This window comes from Camelina sativa, chromosome 11 (genome assembly GCF_030686135.1).
Source record: "Camelina sativa cultivar CO46 ecotype springtype chromosome 11, ASM3068613v1".
Classification (NCBI taxonomy): Eukaryota; Viridiplantae; Streptophyta; class Magnoliopsida; order Brassicales; family Brassicaceae; genus Camelina; species Camelina sativa.
Genome location: NC_141890.1, coordinates 19,956,935 through 19,981,418, shown reverse-complemented (window position 1 = coordinate 19,981,418; position 24,484 = coordinate 19,956,935). Strand labels below are relative to the sequence as shown.

The 24,484-nt window shown below is 37.1% G+C and overlaps 1 protein-coding gene and 2 non-coding genes across 3 annotated transcripts; 2 read left to right on the top strand and 1 right to left on the bottom strand.

The window, feature by feature from the left end:
• Positions 1-15,629: 15,629 nt before the first annotated feature.
• Positions 15,630-15,736, top strand: LOC147934273 (small nucleolar RNA R71). Its single transcript, XR_015573284.1, has one exon. It is a non-coding gene; the product is annotated as a small nucleolar RNA R71 (small nucleolar RNA).
• Positions 15,737-19,924: 4,188 nt separating this feature from the next.
• On the bottom strand, positions 19,925-20,031 carry LOC147934272 (small nucleolar RNA R71). The gene has a single exon (XR_015573407.1). It is a non-coding gene; the product is annotated as a small nucleolar RNA R71 (small nucleolar RNA).
• A 1,201-nt stretch (positions 20,032-21,232) lies between these two features.
• LOC147934271 (uncharacterized) lies at positions 21,233-22,183 on the top strand. The gene has a single exon (XM_087472564.1). It carries the CDS (start codon positions 21,233-21,235, stop codon positions 22,181-22,183), a length of 951 nt encoding a protein of 316 aa, XP_087328690.1.
• Positions 22,184-24,484: the final 2,301 nt, after the last annotated feature.

The following is a 24,484-nucleotide window of genomic DNA, read 5'->3' as shown; positions in this document are numbered from 1 at the left end:
TTTCTCGTTTAAAGCCTCTTTTGGGACAAAATGGGTGTAAGTGTTGTCTAAACACTCCAAATTCAACCCAAACTCTTATATTTAGTCAAATGCATTGGATTGTTATATATTTTGACCCTAGAAAGAGTAAAATAGCTGTTTACTGTCTCAAATCAATGTTTTCTCGGTTTTAGTCTTTTCCGGGATAAAACGGGTTTAAGTGTTGTCTGAACACTCCAAATTCATCCCGAACTCTTACAATTAGTTAAATCCATTGAGTTGTCACACATTCTGACCCTAGAAACAGCAACGAAGCTGTTTACTGTTTCGAATCAATGTTTTCTCGGTTTTACCCTGTTTTTCAACCTGAACTCTTATAATTAGTAAAATGCATTGGATTGTTACATATTTGGACCCTAGAAAGAGTAACAAAGCTGTTTACTGCTTCGAATCAATGTCTTCTCGGTTTAAGCCTGTTTTGGGATAAAACGGGTTTAAGTGTTGTCTAAGCACTCCAAATTCATCCCGAACTCTTACAGTCAGTCAAATGTAATGGATTGTCACACATTCTGACCCTAGAAACAGTAACAAAGCTGTTTACTGTTTCAAATCAATGTTTTCTCGGTTTTAGTCTGTTCCAGGATAAAACGGGTTTAAGTGTTTTCTAAACACTCCAAATTCATCCTGAACTCTTACAATTAGTCAAATGCATAGGAATGTCACACATTTTGACCCAAGAAACACAATCGAAGCTGTTTACTGCTTTGAATTAATGTTTCCTCGGTTTTAGCCTGTTTTCTCGTTTTAAGCCTCTTTTGGGACAAAATGGGTATAAGTGTTGTGTAAACACTCCAAATTCAACCCAAACACTTATAATTAGTCAAATGCATTGGATTATTACATATTTTGACCCTAGAAAGAGTAACATAGCTGTTTACTGTTTGAAATCAATTTTTTCTCGGTTTTAGTCTGTTTTGGGATAAAACGGGTTTAAGTGTTGTCTGAACACTCCAAATTCATCCCGAACTCTTACAATTAGTCAAATGCATTGAGTTGTCACACATTCTGACCCTAGAAACAGTAACATAGCTGTTTAATGCTTTGAATCAATGTTTTCTCGGTTTTAGCCTGTTTTGGGACAAAATGGGTATAAGTGTTGTCTAAACACTCCAAATTCAACCCGAACCCTTATAATTTGTCAATTGCATTGGATTGTTACATATTTTAACCCTAGAAAGAGTAACAAAGCAGTTTACTGCTTCGAATCAATGTCTTCTCGGTTTTAGCCTGTTTTGGGATAAAACGGGGTTAATTGTTGTCTAAACACTACAAATTCATCCTGAACTCTTACAATTAGTCAAATGCATTGGTTAGTCACACATTCTAACCCTAGAAACAGTAACAAAGCTTTTTACTGCTTCAAATCAATGTTTTATCGGTTTTAGCTTCTTTTGGGACAAAATGGGTATAAGTGTTGTCTAAACACTCCAAAATGAACTGGAACTTTTATAATTTTTCAAATGCATTGGATTGTTACATATTTTGACCCTAGAAAGAGTAACAAAGCTGTTTACTGCTTCGAATCAATGTCTTATCGGTTTAAGCATGTTTTGAGATAAAACGAGTTTAAGTGTTGTCTAAACACTCCAAATTCATCCCGAACTCTTACAATCAGTCAAATGCATTGGATTGCAACACATTCTGACCCTAGAAATAGTAACAAAGCTGGTTACTGTTTCAAATCAGTGTTTTCTCGGTTTTAACCTGTTCTGGGATAAAACGGGTTTAAGTGTTGTCTAAACCCTCCAAATTCATCCCGAACTCTTACAATTAGTCAAATGCATTGGATTGTCACACATTTTGACCCTAGAAATAGTACCAAAGCTGTTTACTGTTTCAAATCAGTGTTTTCTCGGTTTTAACTTGTTCCGGGATAAAACGGGATTAAGTGTTGTCTAAACACTCTAAACTCATCCCGAATTCTTACAATTAGTCTAATGCATTGGATTGTTACACATTTTGACCCAAGAAACACAATCAAAGCTGTTTACTGCTTTGAATTAATGTTTTCTCCGTTTTAACCTGTTTTCTTGTTTTAAGCCTGTTTTGGGACAAAATAGGTATAAGTATTGTCTAAACACTCCAAATTCAACCCGAACTCTTATATTTAGTCAAATGCATTGGATTGGTACATATTTTGACCCAAGAAAGAGTAACATAGTTGTTTACTGTTTCAAATCAATGTTTTCTCGGTTTTAGCCTGTTCCGGGATAAAACGGGTTTAAGTTTTGTCTAAACACTCCAAATTCATCCCGAACTCTTGCAATTAGTCAAATGCATTGGGTTGTCACACATTCTGACCCTAGAAACAGCAACAAAACTGTTTACTGCTTCGAATCAATCTTTTCTCGGTTTTAGCTTGTTTTGGGACAACATAGGTATAAGTGTTGTCTAAACACTCCACATTCAACCTGAACGCTTATAATTAGTCAAATGCATTAGATTGTTACATATTTTGACCCTAGAAAGAGTAACAAAGCTGTTTACTGCTTCGAATCAATGTCTTCTCGGTTTAATCATGTTTTGAGATAAAACGGGTTGAAGTGTTGTCTAAACACTCCAAATTCATCCCGAACTCTTACAATCAGTCAAATGCATTGGATTGCAACACATTCTGAGGAATAGTAACGAAGCTGTTTACTGTTTTAAATCAATGTTTTCTCGGTTTTAACCTGTTCCGAGATAAAACGGGTTTAAGCGTTGTCTAAACACTCCAAATTCATTCCGAACTCTTACAATCAGTCAAATGCATTGGATTGCAACACATTCTGAGGAATAGTAACAAAGCTGTTTACTGTTTCAAATCAATGTTTTCTCGGTTTTAGTCTGTTCCGGGATAAAACGGGTTTAAGTGTTTTCTAAACACTCCAAATTCATCCTGAACTCTTACAATTAGTCAAATGCATAGGACTGTCACACATTTTGACTCAAGAAACACAATCGAAGCTGTTTACTGCTTTGAATTAATGTTTCCTCGGTTTTAGCCTGTTTTCTCGTTTTAAGCCTCGTTTGGGACAAAATGGGTGTAAGTGTTGTCTAAACACTCCAAATTCAACCCAAACTCTTATATTTAGTCAAATGCATTGGATTGTTATATATTTTGACCCTAGAAAGAGTAAAATAGCTGTTTACTGTCTCAAATCAATGTTTTCTCGGTTTTAGTCTGTTCCGGGATAAAACGGGTTTAAGTGTTGTCTGAACACTCCAAATTCATCCCGAACTCTTACAATTAGTCAAATCCATTGAGTTGTCACACATTCTGACCCTAGAAACAGCAACGAAGCTGTTTACTGTTTCGAATCAATGTTTTCTCGGTTTTACCCTGTTTTGGGACAAAATGGGTAAAGTGTTGTCTAAACACTCCAAATTCAACCTGAACTCTTATAATTAGTCAAATGCATTAGATTGTTACTTATTTTGACCCTAGAAAGAGTAACAAAGCTGTTTACTGCTTCGAATCAATGTCTTCTCGGTTTAAGCATGTTTTGAGATAAAACGGGTTTAAGTGTTGTCTAAACACTCCAAATTCATCCCGAACTCTTACAATCAGTCAAATGCATTGGATTGCAACACATTCTGAGGAATAGTAACAAAGCTGTTTACTGTTTTAAATCAATGTTTTCTCGGTTTTAACCTGTTCCGGGATAAAACGGGTTTAAGCGTTTTCTAAACACTCCAAATTCATCCCGAACTCTTACAATCAGTCAAATGCATTGGATTGCAACACATTCTGAGGAATAGTAACAAAGCTGTTTACTGTTTCAAATCAGTGTTTTCTCGGTTTTAGTCTGTTCCGGGATAAAACGGGTTTAAGTGTTTTCTAAACACTCCAAATTCATCCTGAACTCTTACAATTAGTCAAATGCATAGGACAGTCACACATTTTGACTCAAGAAACACAATCGAAGCTGTTTACTGCTTTGAATTAATGTTTCCTCGGTTTTTGCCTGTTTTCTCGTTTTAAGCCTCTTTTGGGACAAAATGGGTGTAAGTGTTGTCTAAACACTCCAAATTCAACACAAACTCTTATATTTAGTCAAATGCATTGGATTGTTATATATTTTGACCCTAGAAAGAGTAAAATAGCTGTTTACTATCTCAAATCAATGTTTTCTCGGTTTTAGTCTTTTCCGGGATAAAACGGGTTTAAGTGTTGTCTGAACACTCCAAATTCATCCCGAACTCTTACAATTAGTTAAATCCATTGAGTTGTCAAACATTCTGACTCTAGAAACAGCAACGAAGCTGTTTACTGTTTCGAATCAATGTTTTCTCGGTTTTACCCTGTTTTTCAACCTGAACTCTTATAATTAGTAAAATACATTGGATTGTTACATATTTGGACCCTAGAAAGAGTAACAAAGCTGTTTACTGCTTCGAATCAATGTCTTCTTGGTTTAAGCCTATTTTGGGATAAAACGGGTTTAAGTGTTGTCTAAACACTCCAAATTCATCCCGAACTCTTACAGTCAGTCAAATGTAATGGATTGTCACACATTCTGACCCTAGAAACAGTAACAAAGCTGTTTACTGTTTCAAATCAATGTTTTCTCGGTTTTAGTCTGTTCTAGGATAAAACGGGTTTAAGTGTTTTCTAAACACTCCAAATTCATCCTGAACTCTTACAATTAGTCAAATGCATAGGAATGTCACACATTTTGACCCAAGAAACACAATCGAAGCTGTTTACTGCTTTGAATTAATGTTTCCTCGGTTTTAGCCTGTTTTCTCGTTTTAAGCCTCTTTTGGGACAAAATGGGTATAAGTGTTGTCTAAACACTCCAAATTCAACCCAAACTCTTATAATTAGTCAAATGCATTGGATTGTTACATATTTTGACCCTAGAAAGAGTAACATAGCTGTTTACTGTTTGAAATCAATGTTTTCTCGGTTTTAGTCTGTTCTGGGATAAAACAGGTTTAAGTGTTGTCTGAACATTCCAAATTCATCCCGAACTCTTACAATTAGTCAAATGCATTGAGTTGTCACACATTCTGACCCTAGAAACAGTAACATAGCTGTTTACTGCTTTGAATCAATGTTTTCTCGGTTTTAGCCTGTTTTGGGACAAAATGGGTATAAGTGTTGTCTAAACACTCCAAATTCAACCCGAACCCTTATAATTTGTCAATTGCATTGGATTGTTACATATTTTGACCCTAGAAAGAGTAACAAAGCTGTTTACTGCTTCAAATCAATGTCTTCTCGGTTTTAGCCTGTTTTGGGATAAAACGAGGTTAATTATTGTCTAAACACTACAAATTCATCCTGAACTCTTACAATTAGTCAAATGCATTGGTTAGTCACACATTCTAACCCTAGAAACAGTAACAAAGCTTTTTACTGCTTCAAATCAATGTTTTCTCGGTTTTAGCTTCTTTTGGGACAAAATGGGTATAAGTGTTGTCTAAACACTCCAAAATGAACTGGAACTTTTATAATTTTTCAAATGCATTGGATTGTTACATATTTTGACCCTAGAAAGAGTAACAAAGCTGTTTACTGCTTTGAATCAATGTCTTCTCGGTTTAAGCATGTTTTGAGATAAAACGGGTTTAAGTGTTGTCTAAACACTCCAAATTCATCCCGAACTGTTACAATCAGTCAAATGCATTGGATTGCAACACATTCTGACCCTAGAAATAGTAACAAAGCTGGTTACTGTTTCAAATCAGTGTTTTCTCGGTTTTAACCTGTTCTGGGATAAAACGGGTTTAAGTGTTGTCTAAACACTCCAAATTCATCCCGAACTCTTACAATTAGTGAAATGCATTGGATTGTCACACATTTTGACACAAGAAACACAATCAAAGCTGTTTACTGCTTTGAATTAATGGTTTCTCGGTATTAGCTTATTTTCTCGTTTTAAGCCTGCTTTGGGACAAAATGGGTATAAGTGTTGTCTGAACACTCAAAATTCAACCCGAACTCTTATAATTAGTCAAATGCATTGGATTGTTACATATTTTGACCCTAGAAAGAGTAACATAGCTGTTTACTGTTTCGAATCAATGTTTTCTCTCGGTTTTAACTTGTTTTTCTCGGTTGAAACCTGTTTTGGGATCAAACGGGTTTAAGTGTTGTTTAAAGAATCAAATTCATCCCGAACTCTTACAATCAGTCAAATGCATTGGATTGACACACATTCTGACCCTAGAAATAGTAACAAAGCTGTTTACTGTTTCAAATCAGTGTTTTCTCGGTTTTAACTTGTTCCGGGATAAAATGGGATTAAGTGTTGTCTAAACACTCCAAACTCATCCCGAACTCTTACAATTAGTCTAATGCATTGGATTGTTACACATTTTGACCCAAGAAACACAATCAAAGCTGTTTACTGCTTTGAATTAATGTTTTCTCCGTTTTAACCTGTTTTCTTGTTTTAAGCTTGTTTTGGGACAAAATAGGTATAAGTATTGTCTAAACACTCCAAATTCAACCCGAACTCTTATAATTAGTCAAATGCATTGGATTGTTACATATTTTGACCCTAGACAGAGTAACATAGTTGTATACTGTTTCAAATCAATGTTTTCTCGGTTTTAGCCTGTTCCGGGATAAAACGGGTTTAAGTTTTGTCTAAACACTCCAAATTCATCCCGAACTCTTGCAATTAGTCAAATGCATTGGGTTGTCACACATTCTGACCCTAGAAACAGCAACAAAACTGTTTACTGCTTCGAATCAATTTTTTCTCGGTTTTAGCTTGTTTTGGGACAACATAGGTATAAGTGTTGTCTAAACACTCCACATTCAACCTGAATGCTTATAATTAGTCAAATGCATTAGATTGTTACATATTTTGACCCTAGAAAGAGTAACAAAGCTGTTTACTGCTTCGAATCAATGTCTTCTCGGTTTAAGCATGTTTTGAGATAAAACGGGTTTAGGTGTTGTCTAAACACTCCAAATTCATCCCGAACTCTTACAATCAGTCAAATGCATTGGATTGCAACACATTCTGAGGAATAGTAACGACGCTGTTTACTGTTTTAAATCAATGTTTTCTCGGTTTTAACCTGTTCCGAGATAAAATGGGTTTAAGCGTTGTCTAAACACTCCAAATTCATCCCGAACTCTTACAATCAGTCAAATGCATTGGATTGCAACACATTCTGAGGAATAGTAACAAAGCTGTTTACTGTTTCGAATCAATGTTTTCTCGGTTTTAGTCTGTTCCGGGATAAAACGGGTTTAAGTGTTTTCTAAACACTCCAAATTCATCCTGAACTCTTACAATTAGTCAAATGCATAGGACTGTCACACATTTTGACTCAAGAAACACAATCGAAGCTGTTTACTGCTTTGAATTAATGTTTCCTCGGTTTTAGCCTGTTTTCTCGTTTTAAGCCTCTTTTGGAACAAAATGGGTATAAGTGTTGTCTAAACACTCCAAATTCAACCCAAACTCTTATATTTAGTCAAATGCATTGGATTGTTATATATTTTGACCCTAGAAAGAGTAAAATAGCTGTTTACTGTCTCAAATCAATGTTTTCCCGGTTTTAGTCTGTTCCGGGATAAAACGGGTTTAAGTGTTGTCTGAACACTCCAAATTCATCCCGAACTCTTACAATTAGTCAAATCCATTGTGTTGTCACACATTCTGACCCTAGAAACAGTAACGAAGCTGTTTACTGTTTCGAATCAATGTTTTCTTGGTTTTACCCTGTTTTGGGACAAAATGGGTAAAAGTGTTGTCTAAACACTCCAAATTCAACCTGAACTCTTATAATTAGTAAAATGCATTGGATTGTTACATATTTGGACCCTAGAAAGAGTAACAAAGCTGTTTACTGCTTCGAATCAATGTCTTCTCGGTTTAAGCCTGTTTTGGGATAAAACGGGTTTAAGTGTTGTCTAAATACTCCAAATTCATCCCGAACTCTTACAATCAGTCAAATGTAATGGATTGTCACACATTCTGACCCTAGAAAGAGTAACAAAGCTGTTTACTGTTTGAAATCAATGTTTTCTTGGTTTTAGTCTGTTCCGGGATAAAACGGGTTTAAGTGTTTTCTAAACACTCCAAATTCATCCTGAACTCTTACAATTAGTCAAATGCATAGGAATGTCACACATTTTGACCCAAGAAACACAATCGAAGCTGTTTACTGCTTTGAATTAATGTTTCCTCGGTTTTAGCCTGTTTTCTCGTTTTAAGCCTCTTTTGGGACAAAATGGGTATAAGTGTTGTCTAAACACTCCAAATTCAACCCAAACTCTTATATTAAGTCAAATGCATTGGATTGTTATATATTTTGACCCTAGAAAGAGTAAAATAGCTGTTTACTGTCTCAAATCAATGTTTTCTCGGTTTTAGTCTGTTCCGGAATAAAACGGGTTTAAGTGTTGTCTGAACACTCCAAATTCATCCCGAACTCTTACAATTAGTCAAATACATTGAGTTGTCACACATTCTGACCCTAGAAACAGCAACGAAGCTGTTTACTGCTTCGAATCAATGTTTTCTCGGTTTTAGCCTGTTTTGGGACAAAATGGGTAAAAGTGTTGTCTAAACACTCCAAATTCAACCTGAACTCTTATAATTAATAAAATGCATTGGATTGTTACATATTTGGACCCTAGAAAGAGTAACAAAGCTGTTTACTGCTTCGAATCAATGTCTTCTCTGTTTAAGCCTGTTTTGGGATAAAACGGGTTTAAGTGTTGTCTAAACACTCCAAATTCATCCCGAACTCTTACAATCAGTCAAATGTAATGGATTGTCACACATTCTGACCCTAGAAACAGTAACAAAGCTGTTTACTGTTTCAAATCAATGTTTTCTTGGTTTTAGTCTGTTCCGGGATAAAATGGGTTTAAGTGTTTTCTAAACACTCCAAATTCATCCTGAACTCTTACAATTAGTCAAATGCATAGGAATGTCACACATTTTGACCCAAGAAACACAATCGAAGCTGTTTACTGCTTTGAATTAATGTTTCCTCGGTTTTAGCCTGTTTTCTCGTTTTAAGCCTCTTTTGGGACAAAATGGGTATAAGTGTTGTCTAAACACTCCAAATTCAACCCAAACTCTTATATTAAGTCAAATGCATTGGATTGTTATATATTTTGACCCTAGAAAGAGTAAAATAGCTGTTTACTGTTTCAAATCGATGTTTTCTCGGTTTTAGTCTGTTCCGGGATAAAACGGGTTTAAGTGTTGTCTGAACACTCCAAATTCATCCCGAACTCTTACAATTAGTCAAATGCATTGAGTTGTCACACATTCTGACCCTAGAAACAGCAACGAAGCTGTTTACTGCTTCGAATCAATGTTTTCTCGGTTTTAGCATGTTTTGGGACAAAATGGGTAAAAGTGTTGTCTAAACACTCCAAATTCAACCTGAACTCTTATAATTAATAAAATGCATGGGATTGTTACATATTTGGACCCTAGAAAGAGTAACAAAGCTGTTTACTGCTTTGAATGAATGTCTTCTCGGTTTAAGCCTGTTTTGGGATAAAACGGGTTTAGGTGTTGTCTAAACACTCCAAATTCATCCCGAACTCTTACAATCAGTCAAATATAATGGATTGCAACACATTCTGAGGAATAGTAACAAAGCTGTTTACTGTTTCAAATCAATGTTTTCTCGGTTTTAGCCTGTTCCGGGATAAAACGGGTTTAAGTGTTTTCTAAACACTCCAAATTCATCCTGAACTCTTACAATTAGTCAAATGCATTGGATTGTCACACATTTTGACCTAAGAAACACAATCAAAGCTGTTTACTGCTTTGAATTTATGGTTTCTCGGTTTTAGCCTATTTTCTCGTTTTAAGCCTCTTTTGGGACAAAATGGGTATAAGTGTTGTCTAAACACTCCAAATTCAACCCGAACTCTTATATTTAGTCAAATGCATTGGATTGCTATATATTTTGACCCTAGAAAGAGTAAAATAGCTGTTTACTGTCTCAAATCAATGTTTTCTCGGTTTTAGTCTGTTTCGGGATAAAACGGGTTTAAGTGTTGTCTGAACACTTCAAATTTATCCCGAACTCTTACAATTAGTCAAATGCATTAAGTTGTCACACATTCTGACCCTAGAAACAGCAACAAAGCTGTTTACTGTTTTGAATCAATGTTTTCTCGGTTTTAGCCTGTTTTGGGACAAAATAGGTAAAAGTGTTGTCTAAACACTCCAAATTCAACCTGAACTCTTATAATTAGTAAAATGCATTGGATGGTTACATATTTGGACCATAGAAAGAGTAACAAAGCTGTTTACTGCTTCGAAGCAATGTCTTCTCGGTTTAAGCCAGTTTTGGGATAAAACGGGTTTCAGTGTTGTCTAAACACTCCAAATTCATCCCGAACTCTTACAATTAGTCAAATGCATTAAGTTGTCACACATTCTGACCCTAGAAACAGCAACAAAGGTGTTTACTGCTTCGAATCAATGTTTTCTCGGTTTTAGCCTGTTTGGGGACAAAATGGGTAAAAGTGTTGTCTAAACACTCCAAATTCAACCTGAACTCTTATAATTAGTAAAATGCATTGGATTGTTACATATTTGGACCCTAGAAAGAGTAACAAAGCTGTTTACTGCTTCGAATCAATGTCTTCTCGGTTTAAGCCTGTTTTGGGATAAAACGGGTTTAAGTGTTGTCTAAACACTCCAAATTCATCCCGAACTCTTACAATCAGTCAAATGTAATGGATTGTCACACATTCTGACCCTAGAAACAGTAACAAAGCTGTTTACTTTTTCAAATCAATGTTTACTCGGTTTTAGCGTCTTCCGGGATAAAATGGGTTTAACTGTTTTCTAAACACTCCAAATTCATCCTGAACTTTTACAATTAGTCAAATGCATAGGACTGTCACACATTTTGACTCAAGAAACACAATCGAAGCTGTTTACAGCTTTGAATTAATGTTTTCTCGGTTTTAGCCTGTTCCGGGATAAAACGGGTTTAAGTGTTTTCTAAACACTCCAAATTCATCCCGAACTCTTACAATCAGTCAAATGTAATGGATTGTCACACATTCTGACCCTAGAAACAGTAACAAAGCTGTTTACTGCTTCGAATCAATGTTTCTCGGTTTTAGCCTGTTTTGGGACAAAATGGGTAAAAGTGTTGTCTAAACACTCCACATTCAACCTGAACGCTTATAATTAGTCAAATGTATTGGATTGTTACATATTTTGACTCTAGAAAGAGTAACAACACTGTTTACTGCTTCGAATCAATGTCTTCTCGGTTTAAGCATGTTTTGGGATAAAACGGGTTTAAGTGTTGTCTAAACACTCCAAATTCATCCCGAACTCTTACAATCAGTCAAATGTAATGGATTGTCACACATTCTGACCCTAGAAACAGTAACAAAGCTGTTTACTGCTTCAAAACAATGTCTTTTCGGTTTTAGCCTATTTTGGGATAAAACGGGGCTAAGTGTTGTCTAAACACTACAAATTCATCCTGAACTCTTACAATTAGTCGAATGCATTGGACTGTCACACATTTTGACCCAATAAACACAATCAAAGCTGTTTACTGCTTTGAATTAATGTTTTCCCGGTTTTAGCCTGTTTTCTCGTTTTAAGCCTCTTTTGAGACAAAATGGGCATAATTGTTGTTTAAACACTCCAAATTCAACCTGAACTCTTATATTTAATCAAATGCATTGGATTGTTACATATTTTGACCCTAGAAAGAGTAACATAGCTGTTTACTGCTTCGAATCAATGTCTTTTTGGTTTTAGCCTGTTCCGAGATAAAACGGGTTTAAGTGTTGTCTAAACACTACAAATTCATCCCGAACTCTTACAATTAGTCAAATGTAATGGTTAGTCACACATTCTGACCCTAGAAACAGTAATAAAGCTTTTCACAGCTTGGAATCAATGTTTTCTCGTTTTTAGCCTGTTTCAGGACAAAATGGGTATAAGTGGTGTCTAAACACTCCAAATTCAACCCGAACTCTTGTAATTAGTCAAATGCATTGGATTGTTACATATTTCGACCCTAGAAAGAGTAACAAAGCTGTTTACTGCTTCGAATCAATGTTTTCTCTCGGTTTTAGCTTGTTTTCTCGGTTTAAGCCTGTTTTGGGACAAAATCGGTATAAGTGTTGTTTAAACACTCCAAATTCAACCCGAACTCTTATAACTAGTCAAATGCATTGGATTGTTACATATTCTGACCCTAGAAAGAGTAACAAAGCTGTTTACTACTTCGAATCAATGTCTTCTTGGTTTTAGCCTATTTTGGAATAAAACAGGGTTAAGTGTTGTCTAAACACTAACAAATTCATCCCGAACTCTTATATTTAGTCAAATGCATTGGATTGTTACATATTTTGACCCTAGAAAGAGTAACATAGCTGTTTACTGTTTCAAATCAATGTTTTCTCGGTTTTAGCCTGTTTCGGGACAAAATGGGTATAAGTGTTGTCTAAACACTCCAAATTCAACCCGAACTCTTATAATTAGTCAAATGCATTGGATTGCTACATATTTTGACCCTAGAAAGAGTAAAAAATCTGTTTACTGCTTCGAATCAATGTTTTCTCTCGGTTTTAGTTTGTTTTCTTTGTTAAAGCCTGTTTTTGGATAAAACGGGTTTAAGTGTTGTCTAAACACTCCAAATTCATCCCGAACTCTTACAATCAGTCAAACGCATTGGATTGTCACACATTCTGACCCTAGAAACAGTAACAAAGCTGTTTACTGTTTCAATTAACCTTATGCATTGTAGTACTTAAGGTGTCAATCCAAATGGGATTATGCTAATCACAAAAGATGCAATCAAGATAGTACAAGTTAAGCCAATTCAGATATGGGGTAGTATCTATCAACCTAATTAAGCAGAAATGAAAATGCAGCAATCAAAACAACTTAAAGAAATACTAAGCAGAATTAACTAATAAGCAGAAGTATACAGGAGAAAACTAGAATAGAGCAGAGCATAAATAAGAAAATAAACTGGAGCTCAACCTAGCACTCAATCGAGCATGGTATGAACCAAGGTCGACTGCATGGACGAGTGATGCAGAACAGAAGATTAAATTTAAAACTAAAAGCAGAAACAATAAAGCAGAAAAAGACAAATAATTAAATGCAAGAAACAAAAGCAAACAAGTAGCAAATAGATCCTAAGGATGGGAATTATTGGTTGGTATTAAACTTAATCTATCTAGGTTGCTTAACGAAACTCAATCAACAAAGAGCTAATCCTTAGACAATGATCTTAAGGGCTTACCATTCCACTCTCATGACAGAGGTAATCAAGTTTAGTAACATCCTAACCCAACTCTCATTGGTAAAATCATACTAAACAGGCTTTAAGAATCAGATCATTAATGTCAAAAATCACTTTAAACAGCTAATCTCTTAGCATGCTACATGATAATCTCTAGCATTAGCCTTATCTAGCAACTTAAACATTGGTGTGATGCTAAGAAGCTTAAGATCTATCCTTATTCTCCCAGTATAAGAACAGCTTAGAGCTCACCTAATCTAGAAAGGATTCTATGGAATTCAAGCTTAAACAATCCTAAACAAACTAAGTTCTCTACCAACCTAACCCATCCTTAAGAATCTATCTCTACTCAGAATCTAATAAATGAGATGTAAGAACACAAACCCAGAAAATGATAAAACAGATATAATCATAAAGATGATGATAAAATAAGCAACTTTGTAGAAAAAATCAAATGAAAATACTTCAAGGATCAAAAGTTATGAAGATTACAAGTTTTGGTGGCTAGACCTAAAAAAAACAAATATGTCCTGTGGCCAGAGATAAGAGGCCAATTTATAGGAAAAGCCCTAGTTATCTAGGAGAAAAAATAGAGAGGTGGCAGTCAACTCGACCATGTGCTCGGTCGAGTGCATGGTCGAGTGGTTGGTCTGTCACATAGCTCGAGCCTTCGATCTGGGATGATATCTGTTTAGTAAAATCGGGATAACTCTTGAACCACACCTCAGATTGCCTTGAAACCACCGGCATTGGAAAGGTAACTCAATTTACTACAACTCTCGTGAATAAGTATGAAGCTGAATCGCAACATAAGATCTTCATTTGAATGGATCTTTGAGGAGCTCGTTATGAATCCGACCATGTACTCGACCGTGTGCCTGCTCGAGTGGTATGGTCGAGTTCCTTCTCTTCCCTTCCTGATACGTCCAATCCTCTTGTTTAGCTCCAGAAATAACACCATGTCCTTCCTTACCCTTTTAGAGCTCCATAATATCTAATAATACTCCAAATGCATAAATGTATGCAATGCATGCTTCTAAACATCCTAAGTGCATATTTGGACAGAAATGACTATAAAACCTAAGGAATTACTACTAAACAATGCAAAAGATAAGGATAAACTATGCTTAAACATGGTAAAATATATGTACATCAACTCCCCCAAACTTAGTCTTTGCTTGCCCTCAAGCAAACAAACAAGACATAAGTAGGAAAAGAGGTTTGAAAGTGGGATCTGAGGACCTAAAACCTGTTAATAGACTAGCTAGAATCAATGTCCAAGTTACTAATACTATGATGCAAGGTGAATGAGTTATACTTAAAGATTTTAGACAAGCCTTTCACAACCTTAACTGATTCAAGCCTTAGACATTCATTAAACAAGAACATGAATCAGATTATGCAATGTTCAACCTCATTTGTCTTGGTAATAAGGGTTTAGAGACAAGAATGGTCTCTCTTTTGTGTGGGGCTTATCAATAACAAAGTTTCTCTCACAAAAAGTGGATTGAGCTTTAGGAGAAGGATAAAGGTAAGAACAGTTAGACACATACAAGAACAGAACCTTGTCTACCTAAAGGTACCCAAAGTGTTTGTTCCTAACATTCTAATCCCATGATGTCCTAGTTCTACCCTTTAACTTCATCTCTTCTCTTTTACCCTATTATCTTTTCTGTTTTTAAGTCTTAGGAGAGGTTTCTTACTTGATTTCTCTAGTGGAATGGAGGTTTCTTTCTTAAATGCGAAGGTTCTCTTTCTTACTTGTTTCCCAAGTCATAAAGCTTTTACTAGACTTTTCTTTTCTATCTTTCTTTTATTTGACCAGAACCTTATTTACACCTTTTATACTACTCCATTCTTTCACTTAAGAGTTTAAAATTGCTTTAAAACACTTCTCTCCTAAAGACTTTACCGTTTTCTTCCTCTTTTCACTATTTTCTTTTCTTTTTGAACACACCAAGTCCCAAACCCAGAATTTAAATCTCCTAGTCCTATCTAGTTTGAAAAATGCAAACTAGAACTACAAAATACTTTATTCTTGTCAGTTCAAACCTAACACTATCTACCCAGCTCAATCCCAAAATAGGCCTCACACACACAAGAATAAACATGGCTTGAAAGAAAGGTTGGTTAAGGGTAGGGGAAACTGATTGAATAATGAAATCAGCTACTTGGATCAACAAGAGTGGTAAAAAGAGGGAAAGATGATCCAAATATGTATAAAGTTTCCATGAGTAATTACTACTAAACAATGCAAAAGAGAAGGATAAACTATGCTTAAACATGGTATAATATATGTACATCAGGCTGTGTCCAAAATCATCCTTATCTTAGGTAGAACCCCTCTATATAAGGTGTTGAGCAAAGACTTATTGCTGAATCCATGGTGTGGACATTCAGTTTTGAAGCCCTTGAATCTCTCCCATGCCTCACAAAAGCTTTCATTGTTCTTTTGTGCAAAACCAGAGATCTCATTCCTCAACTTTGCTGTTCTAATATTATAGAAGAATTTAGCGAGGAAGGCCTTTTTACAAGCATCCCATGTAGTGATAGCACCAGTTGGAAGTGTCTTTTCCCATAGATGTGCTTTGTATCCAAGTGAGAAGGAAAACAATCTGAGCTTGAAACCATCCTCACTTACACCATTGATCTTGGTGAGGCCACAAATTCTATCAAATTCATCAAGATGATCTAAGGGGTCTTCCATTGGCAAACCATGGAATTTATTTGCTTGAATCATTGAGATGAGACTACTTTTGATCTCATAATTATTGTTGGAAACTGTATGAGGCACAATACGAGCTCTCTGATTGTGTGTATTTGGGGCATCTCCTGCACCAATGTGCCTTGGACTTTGCTCTTGATTGTTTTGTTGCTCCATTAGCAACTGATTCTCTTGTTCTTGGAGGATTCTTGTTCTCTACTGTCTTAGGTCTCTTGGTAGGCGGTTGATGTGATCAAGGTACCTCTGAAGATTTTGATTTCCCTTGGATCTTGTTTGCATCAACTGACTCGATGACTGACTCGAACACACACTCGGTCGAGCACTGGCTCGAGTTGAAGGTCGAACTGACTGAGACGAGAAGACTAATTGAATCCAGCTTGTGGCTCGATCAGGTACTCGATCGTGCAGATGGTCGAGTTGTAGGTCGGCTTGGCACCTGCGAATCAAAACAACCAAGCAGATGAAGAATCTTAATCAGTAGTGATCAAAGGAACAATATAACTTAATCTTAGACTTGTATAAATCCTAAATGTCACTAACAAACACTAAAACGGCAACGGCGCCAAATTGAAACATTATTTTTCTTGGTTGTGATGATGATATGAATGAAGATAGAGATGATGGATGAACAGGGGGATGTAAGGTGTTTCAATAACCCTTATCTTGTTGTAGCATAAAGGATGTCAATCCACAATTAGTGTGATGCAAGCAATCATGATATGAATACTTATCTAAGTCAAGACAAATGTGATGAATGTTTTTAACTAACAACCTAATGATAATGATAAAATGCAGAATGTAAAGCTACTAAATGCAAAGTAAACAGTGGAAACAAAGCAGCAATGAAACTAAACAAGAACAGGAACTAAACTAGTGCAAGACAAGAGACAGGATCAAATAGAAATGAAGTGAATGCAACAGGAAATGAAACAGGAAGTGAAACAAGTAAATGCAGAACATAAACAAGAACATTGGATGATGCTCGAACAAGCACTCGATCGGATGCTCGATCGAGTGGGAGGTTAAGTGACTTAGTATGAAGAACAGAGACCGAACAACAATCAAAACAGAGCAAAATGAAAGTAAATCAAACAGCAAGCGAATAGCAATACTCAAACAAGGAAATCAATAAACAAGGAAAGGTCCTAAGGATGGATTCATGGGCTGGGCTCAAGCTATGGTTATCTAAACTGATCAACAAACCTCAATCAACAATGAACTATCTCTAGACAATGATCTTCTAATACTTGTTAATCCATTCTCATGACAATAACAATCAAGCTTAGATACTCTTAGACCTAGTTCTCACTAGCTATTACATATAAAAGCAGGCATTAAACAAGAACATCATCAATGTCAAAAATCACTTTAAACATCTAATCTCTTAGCATGCTTCATGATAATCTCTAGCATTAGCCTTATCTAACAACTTAGACATTGGTGTGATGCTAAGAAGCTTAAGATCTATCCTTACCCTCTTAGTATAAGAAAAGCATAGAGCATATCTAATCTAGAAGAGATGTATAACAATAAAGCTTGATCAATCTAAACACCCATAACCTTTACCCAGCCTAATCCATCCTTAAGATCTCTACACACTACTCACATATGATGAACAAAATCATAAACCCAGAAATCGATGAAACTTGCATGATTAGAAAGATAAGATAAAGATCTACAATATTGAAGAAGAAATCAAACCCAAATTCTCAATACTTAGAAAGTTATGGAACCAACAAGTATCAAAGATTTCTTTAGATAATACAAAAGTGGCTAAAGATCTAAGCAAAAGATAGGCAAAGAGTAGATAATTCCCAAAAGGGTAATACTAGGTCTAGATATTATTTCTCTAAAAAGTGTTCTTTTGGCGGCCATGAGGTACAAGGAGTTTATATAGAAGAGAGGGGAAGCCCTAAAGAGGCTAGAAGACAAAATAGGCAGGCGGCTCGATCAACTCGACCAGGTGCTAGGTCGAGTGCTTGGTCGAGTGACCTCTTCTTCTGTTTCTTCCATCTGGTCGAGTCCTTCTCCGCACACGGTAGAGTGTCTGGTCGAGTGGACTTCTGGATCTTGATTCTCCTGCTCTAGCTCCCTTGTCTTCTTCATTTGATAGCTCCAATCCTCCTCAGCACTCTTTCATGCTCTTTAGGATCCAAAATCACCTGCTTATACTAAAAACTATGCAAATGCAATGCAATTATACTCTAATGCATAAACAGTCCTAAAGCTACTTAATAATGGCCAAACTAGATAGTAAATCATGCAAAAGATGTGAATATACTAAGGTAAAACAAGGTGAAATATATGAACATCAATTAGGCTAGTTTAGGGTTGTGGTAATCTGGAAAGGTCAAGCTTGATTGTTTAAATATCTCTTCTGGGTTGGGTGTGCTCTAGGCTGTTCTTATATCTGAGAGGGTAAGAACCAATCTTAAGCTTCCTAGCATCACACCAATGTCTAGGTTGTTAGATAAAGCCAACACTGGAGATTATCATGCTTGTCCCAAGAGATTGGTTGCACAAGGTGGTTTTTGACAAGTAATGGTCTGGTTTTTAATGCATGTTCAGTATGGTTTCACCAATGAGAGTTGGGTTAGGATGTTACTGTAACTTGATCACTTCTGTCATGATAGTGGATTAGTGAGTCATTAAGATCATTGTCTAGAGATAGCTCATGTTTGATTGAGGTTTGTTGACGAGTTTAGATAGCCACAACCTTAACACTTACCCATGAATCCATCTCTAGAAGCCTACTTTGTTATCTGGTTGTTTACTTACCGCATTTTATCTTGTTTCATTGCATTATGTTCTGTTTTAAGTTGTTTAAATTGCATTTGTTCTTCATAGAGACCAACTCGACCTAGTCACTCGACCAGTCACACGGTCGAGTGCTTGATCGAGCACCTTCGGGTTGTTCATTTATTTTCTATTTCACTACTGCTTCATTTAGTTTACTTTATGCATTTACATTTCTGTCATTAGTGTTGTTAGTACCAAAACAATTTTCATATTTGGCTTTACCTGAGTCTCTGTTTATATCTTGATTGCATGCATCACACACTTTATGGATTGACATCCTTTATGCTAAAACTACATAAGGGTATTGAAACACCTTGCATACAATTCTGATCATCCATTTAGTTCATAAGAAAACCTGAGAAAATATCTTGCTTCAATTGGCGTCGTTGCCATTAGTGTGTTTGTTTGTGTCATTTGAGATTAGCAACGATTCAAGATAAAGTTCTGTTACTAATTGTTCACCACTGTCACAGTTTTGGTTGGTTGGCTACAGCTTCAGGTGCACCACTCGAGCATACACTCGATCGAGTGACCTTCAACTCAGTGATCGAGTACCAGTCAGTCAGTCAGCCAATCGACCACGCAGCTCGAGCTAGCACTCAATCGTGTGTCAGTCCGAGCAGCCGGTCGAGTTAGTTGATGCCGACAAGATCAAAGGGGAATCAGAACTTGCAGAGGTATATAGATCACATAAATTGCCTACCAAGGGACTTGCGACAGCAGAAAACTAGGATCCTTCAAGAACAGGAACAACAGTTGCTGATGGATCCACCAATACAAAGGCCAAGACAGATTGGATCAGGAGATGCTCCAAATACTCATACACAAAGAGTTGGCATAGTAACTCCTACAGTTGCCAACAACAATTTCAAAATTAAAAGTGGGCTAATCACTATGATACAGTCCAATAAATTCCATGGATTGCCAATGGAGGATCCTTTAGATCACCTTGATGAATTTGACAGGCTTTGTGGCTTCACCAAGATCAATGGTGTGAGTGAGGATAACTTCAAACTCAGATTGTTCTCATTTTCACTAGGAGACAAGGCTCACTTATGGGAGAAGACACTACCAACAGGAGCCATAACCACATGGGATGGATGCAAAAAAGCCTTCTTAGCCAAATTCTTCTCCAATGCCAGAACAGCAAGGTTGAGGAATGAGATATCAGGCTTTGCACAGAAGAACAATGAGACATTATGTGAAGCTTGGGAGAGGTTCAAGAGCTATCAAACTCAGTGTCCACACCATGGGTTCAATAATGAGTCACTGCTCAGCACACTATACAGAGAAGTTCTGCCCAAGATAAGGATGTTGTTAGACATTGCTTCTAATGGAAACTTCCTCAACAAGCATGTAGATGATGGCTGGGAGCTAGTGGAGCATTTTGCTCAATTTGATGGCAACTACAATGAGGACTATGATAGAACAGTAAGGTTTGTTGATTCTGCACCAGATGAGAAGTACAAGAATGACAAGTTAGACAAGATTCTGCTTAGTCAACAGAAGAACATTCACTTTCTTGCTGAGGAGGACACAACAATTCAAGATGGGGAGAATGAGCTAGCTGAGCTGTGCTATATGCAAAACCAAGGAGGTTTCAAGCCCTACAACCAGTTCAAACCCAACAATCTGTCTTATAGGAGTACAAATGTGGCCAATCCACAGGACCAAGTGTATCCACCAAAACAAGCACATCAACAACACAATTATGTGCCTAAACAGCAGAACCAAGGTTACCAGGGTCAAATGTGTCCCCCACCAGGGTTTCAGACCACCCAAGCCCAGGAACCTGACTTAAGAACATTGATGCAGTAGCTGTTGCTTAACCAAGCCACTGGCCAGATGGAAACCTCAAAGAAGTTTGTTGAGATCAACCAGAGGATAGATTCCACTTATAATGACCTGAACATCAAGTTTGACAACTTAAACTCAAAGGTTAAGTTCATGGAGAGCAAGCTAAAAGGAAAGTCAGTTCAACAAACCATTGAGTTTGCTAGTGCTATTAACCTTTGTAGTGGAAGGACATTACCAGAGAGAGTTGGTGTCTTGTCGATCACTGAGGACGGTGATGAACAAGATGGGGAGGAATTTCAGCAAGAAGTGACTAACAATGAAAAACAGGTAGAGCTCGATCAACCACTCGAACAGACGCTCGGACAGGCAAATGACCAAGTGCCTGATCGAGCAGGTGGTCGAGTGCCTACCCAGGAAAAGATCAAACCAACTGCCACCAAAGAAAAAGAAGTCCAGTTTGTTCCCCCTCCTTACAAGCCCCCATTGCCTTTCCCAGGAAGATTTAAGAAGCAAATAATTGAGAAGTACAAGGCACTGTTTGATAAGAAAGTTAGAGAGATTGAGCTTAAGATGCCTCTGATAGATGCTTTTGCTTTGATCCCCCCTTACCAGAAGTTCTTGAAAGATGTTGTGATGGAGAGAATAAAAGAAGTCTAGGGGATGGTAGTTCTCAGTCATGAATGCAGTGCCATAATCCCAAAGCAAGGGAACCCTCAGAAGTTGAGAGATCCTGGTTCCTTTACATTACCTTGCTCCATAGGACCTTTAGCCTTCAACAAATGTCTGTGTGATTTGGGAGCTTCAGTCAATTTAAGGCCACTATCAGTAGCCAAGCGCTTGGGGTTCACTAGATACAAGCCATGCAATATATCATTGATTTTAGCTGATAGATCAATAAGATTGCCACATGGTGTCTTGGAAGGCCTACCAGTTAGAATTGGAACATTGGAGGTTCCAACAGACTTTGTAGTGTTAGAGATGGATGAAGACCCAAAAGTTCTTTTGATCTTGGACAGACCTTTTCTAGCTACAACAGGGGCTATAATTGATGTGAAGAAAGGTAAAATTGATCTAAACATGGGAGAAGACTTCAGAATGACATTTGACATTGTTGAAACTATGAAGAAGCCAACAATTGAAGGAAAAGTCTTTTGGGTTGAAGAAATGGACAAGCTAGCAGGAGAATTGATGGAAGAGCTATCAGAACAAGACCACCTCAAAACTGTTCTAACCAAAAATGGAGAAGATGGGTTCCTCTATGAAGAAACCAAGGTTTATGAGGAGATATTGGATTCCCACAGGAGGTGTGATACCCCAGAAACATTTGAAGAATTGGCAATAGCAAGAGAAGAAGTATGGTCAGTTCGGATTGCAGAAGCACAATGCTCGACCCCCCACTCGAATGAGCACTCCATCAAGCACCTATATCACCCGGTCGTGTGTCCTGCCGAATCACTCACAGATGACTGGTCAGAGCTTAAGGCACCAAAGGTGGAGCTAAAACCACTCCCATCTGGGCTAAGGTATGTTTTTATGGGAGTTACCTCTACTTATCCTGTGATAGCAAATGCTAGTTTGAGTAATGAAGAGCTTGATCTGCTATTAAATTAACTTAGAAAGTTTAGAAAGGCTATTGGTTATTCTCTAGATGATATTTAAGGAATTTCACCTAGTCTCTACATGCATAGAATTTACCTTGAAAATGAATCCTACTCTAGCATTGAACCTCAAAGAAGGCTTAACCCCAACCTAAAAGAGGTAGTAAAAAAGGAGATCCTTAAGTTGCTCAGTGCTGGTGTGATCTACCCTATTTCTGATAGTATTTGGGTCTCACCAGTGCATTGTGTGCCCAAGAAGGGTAGAATTACTGTGGTTAACAATGATCAAGATGAATTAATACCTACCAGAACCATAACAGGACATAGGATGTGTATAGATTACAGAAAGCTTAACTCTGCATCTAGAAAATATCACTTTCCTCTTCCATTTATTGATCAGATGTTAGAAAGGCTAGCTAATCATACTCATTACTGTTTTTTGGAAGGATATTCTGGATTTTTCCAGATACCAATCCATCCTAATGATCAAGAAAAGACAACATTCACATGTCCATATGGTACTTTTGCTCATAGAAGAATGCCATTTGGACTATGTAATGCACCAGCTACTTTTCAAAGATGCATGATGTCTATCTTCTCTGATCTTATTGAGGATGTATTTGAAGTTTTCATGGATGACTTCTCTGTCTTTGGAGACTCCTTTTTTTCTTGTCTTGTTAATCTATGCAGGGTCTTGAAAAGATGTGAGGAGACAAATCTAGTCCTTAACTGGGAGAAATGCCATTTCATGGTTCAAGAAGGGATAGTTCTTGGTCATAAGATCTCAGAGAAGGGTATTGAGGTTGATAAGGCTAAAATTGAAGTCATGGTCCAGCTTCAGCCACCAAAGACAGTTAGGGACATAAGAAGTTTTCTGGGTCATGCTGGGTTTTACAGGAGGTTTATCAAAGATTTTTCTAAGATTGCTACGCCATTAACAAGGTTGCTATGCAAAGAAACTGAGTTCAGTTTTGATGAAGAGTGTTTGAAAGCTTTCAAGGAGATCAAGACTGCTTTGATATCAGCACCAATATTTCAAGCTCCAAACTGGGATCTTCCATTTGAAATCATGTGTGATGCTTCTGATGTTGCTTTGGGAGCAGTACTGGGACAGAAAAAAAGACAAGAAGCTGTATGTTATACACTATGCAAGCAGAACTTTGGATGAGACTCAAGGGAGGTATTCAACCATAGAAAAGGAGCTTTTGGCAGTTGTATTTGCATTTGAGAAATTCAGGAGCTACCTGGTGGGTTCCAAGGTGATAGTATACACTGATCATGCTGCTTTGAGACATATTTACTCAAAGAAAGACACCAAACCCAGGTTATTAAGATGGATCCTGCTCCTACTAGAATTTGACATGGAGATAGTGGATAAGAAGGGTATAGAGAATGGAGTAGCTGATCACTTGTCCAGAATGCGGATAGAAGTGGTTATACCAATTGATGATTCAATGCTAGAAGAGAAACTGATGCAATTGGAGGCCACTCGAGCATACACTTGATCGAGTGTGTTTGGGGACTCAATCGAGCAGGACCAAATGGAAGAGTGGATGGCAGTTGACAATGAAGATTTGCCCTAGTATGCTGACATAGTGAATTACAAGGTTTGTGAATAATTTCCAGAAGGCATGGACCCTTATAAAGAGAAGAAGCTGCTCAAGGATGTCAATAATTACTATTGGGATGAGCCTTATCTATACAAGAAGGGGTCAGATGGCCTGGTTAGGAGATGCATAGCAGAAAGTGAAGTAGAAGGAGTTCTGAAGCACTGTCATGGTTCAACTTATGGCGGCCATTTTGCAACATTCAAAACTGCCCAAAAAGTTCTACAAGCAGGATTATGGTGGCCAACTCTATTCAAAGACACTCACAAGTTCATTACAAGCTGTGATGCTTGCCAGAGGATGGGAAATATTACAAGAAGGAATGAGATGCCCCAAAACCCAATTTTGGAAGTTGAGATATTTGATGTTTGGGGAATTGACTTCATGGGTCCTTTTAACCCACCATCAAATGGCAATGTTTACATATTGGTAGTTGTGGACTATGTCTCCAAGTGGGTTGAAGCTATTGCAAGCCCCACCAATGATCGCAAGGTGGTCCTTAAGCTTTTTAAAACCATAATCTTCCCAAGATATGGTGTTCCAAGGGCTGTGATCAGTGATGGAGGGACTCATTTCATTAAGAAGGACTTTGAGGGAATGTTGAAGAAGTATGGAGTTAAACACAAGGTATCTACAGCTTATCATCCTCAAACAAGTGGGAGAGTGGAGGTCTCAAACAAGCAGATCAAAGCAATTCTATCAAGGAT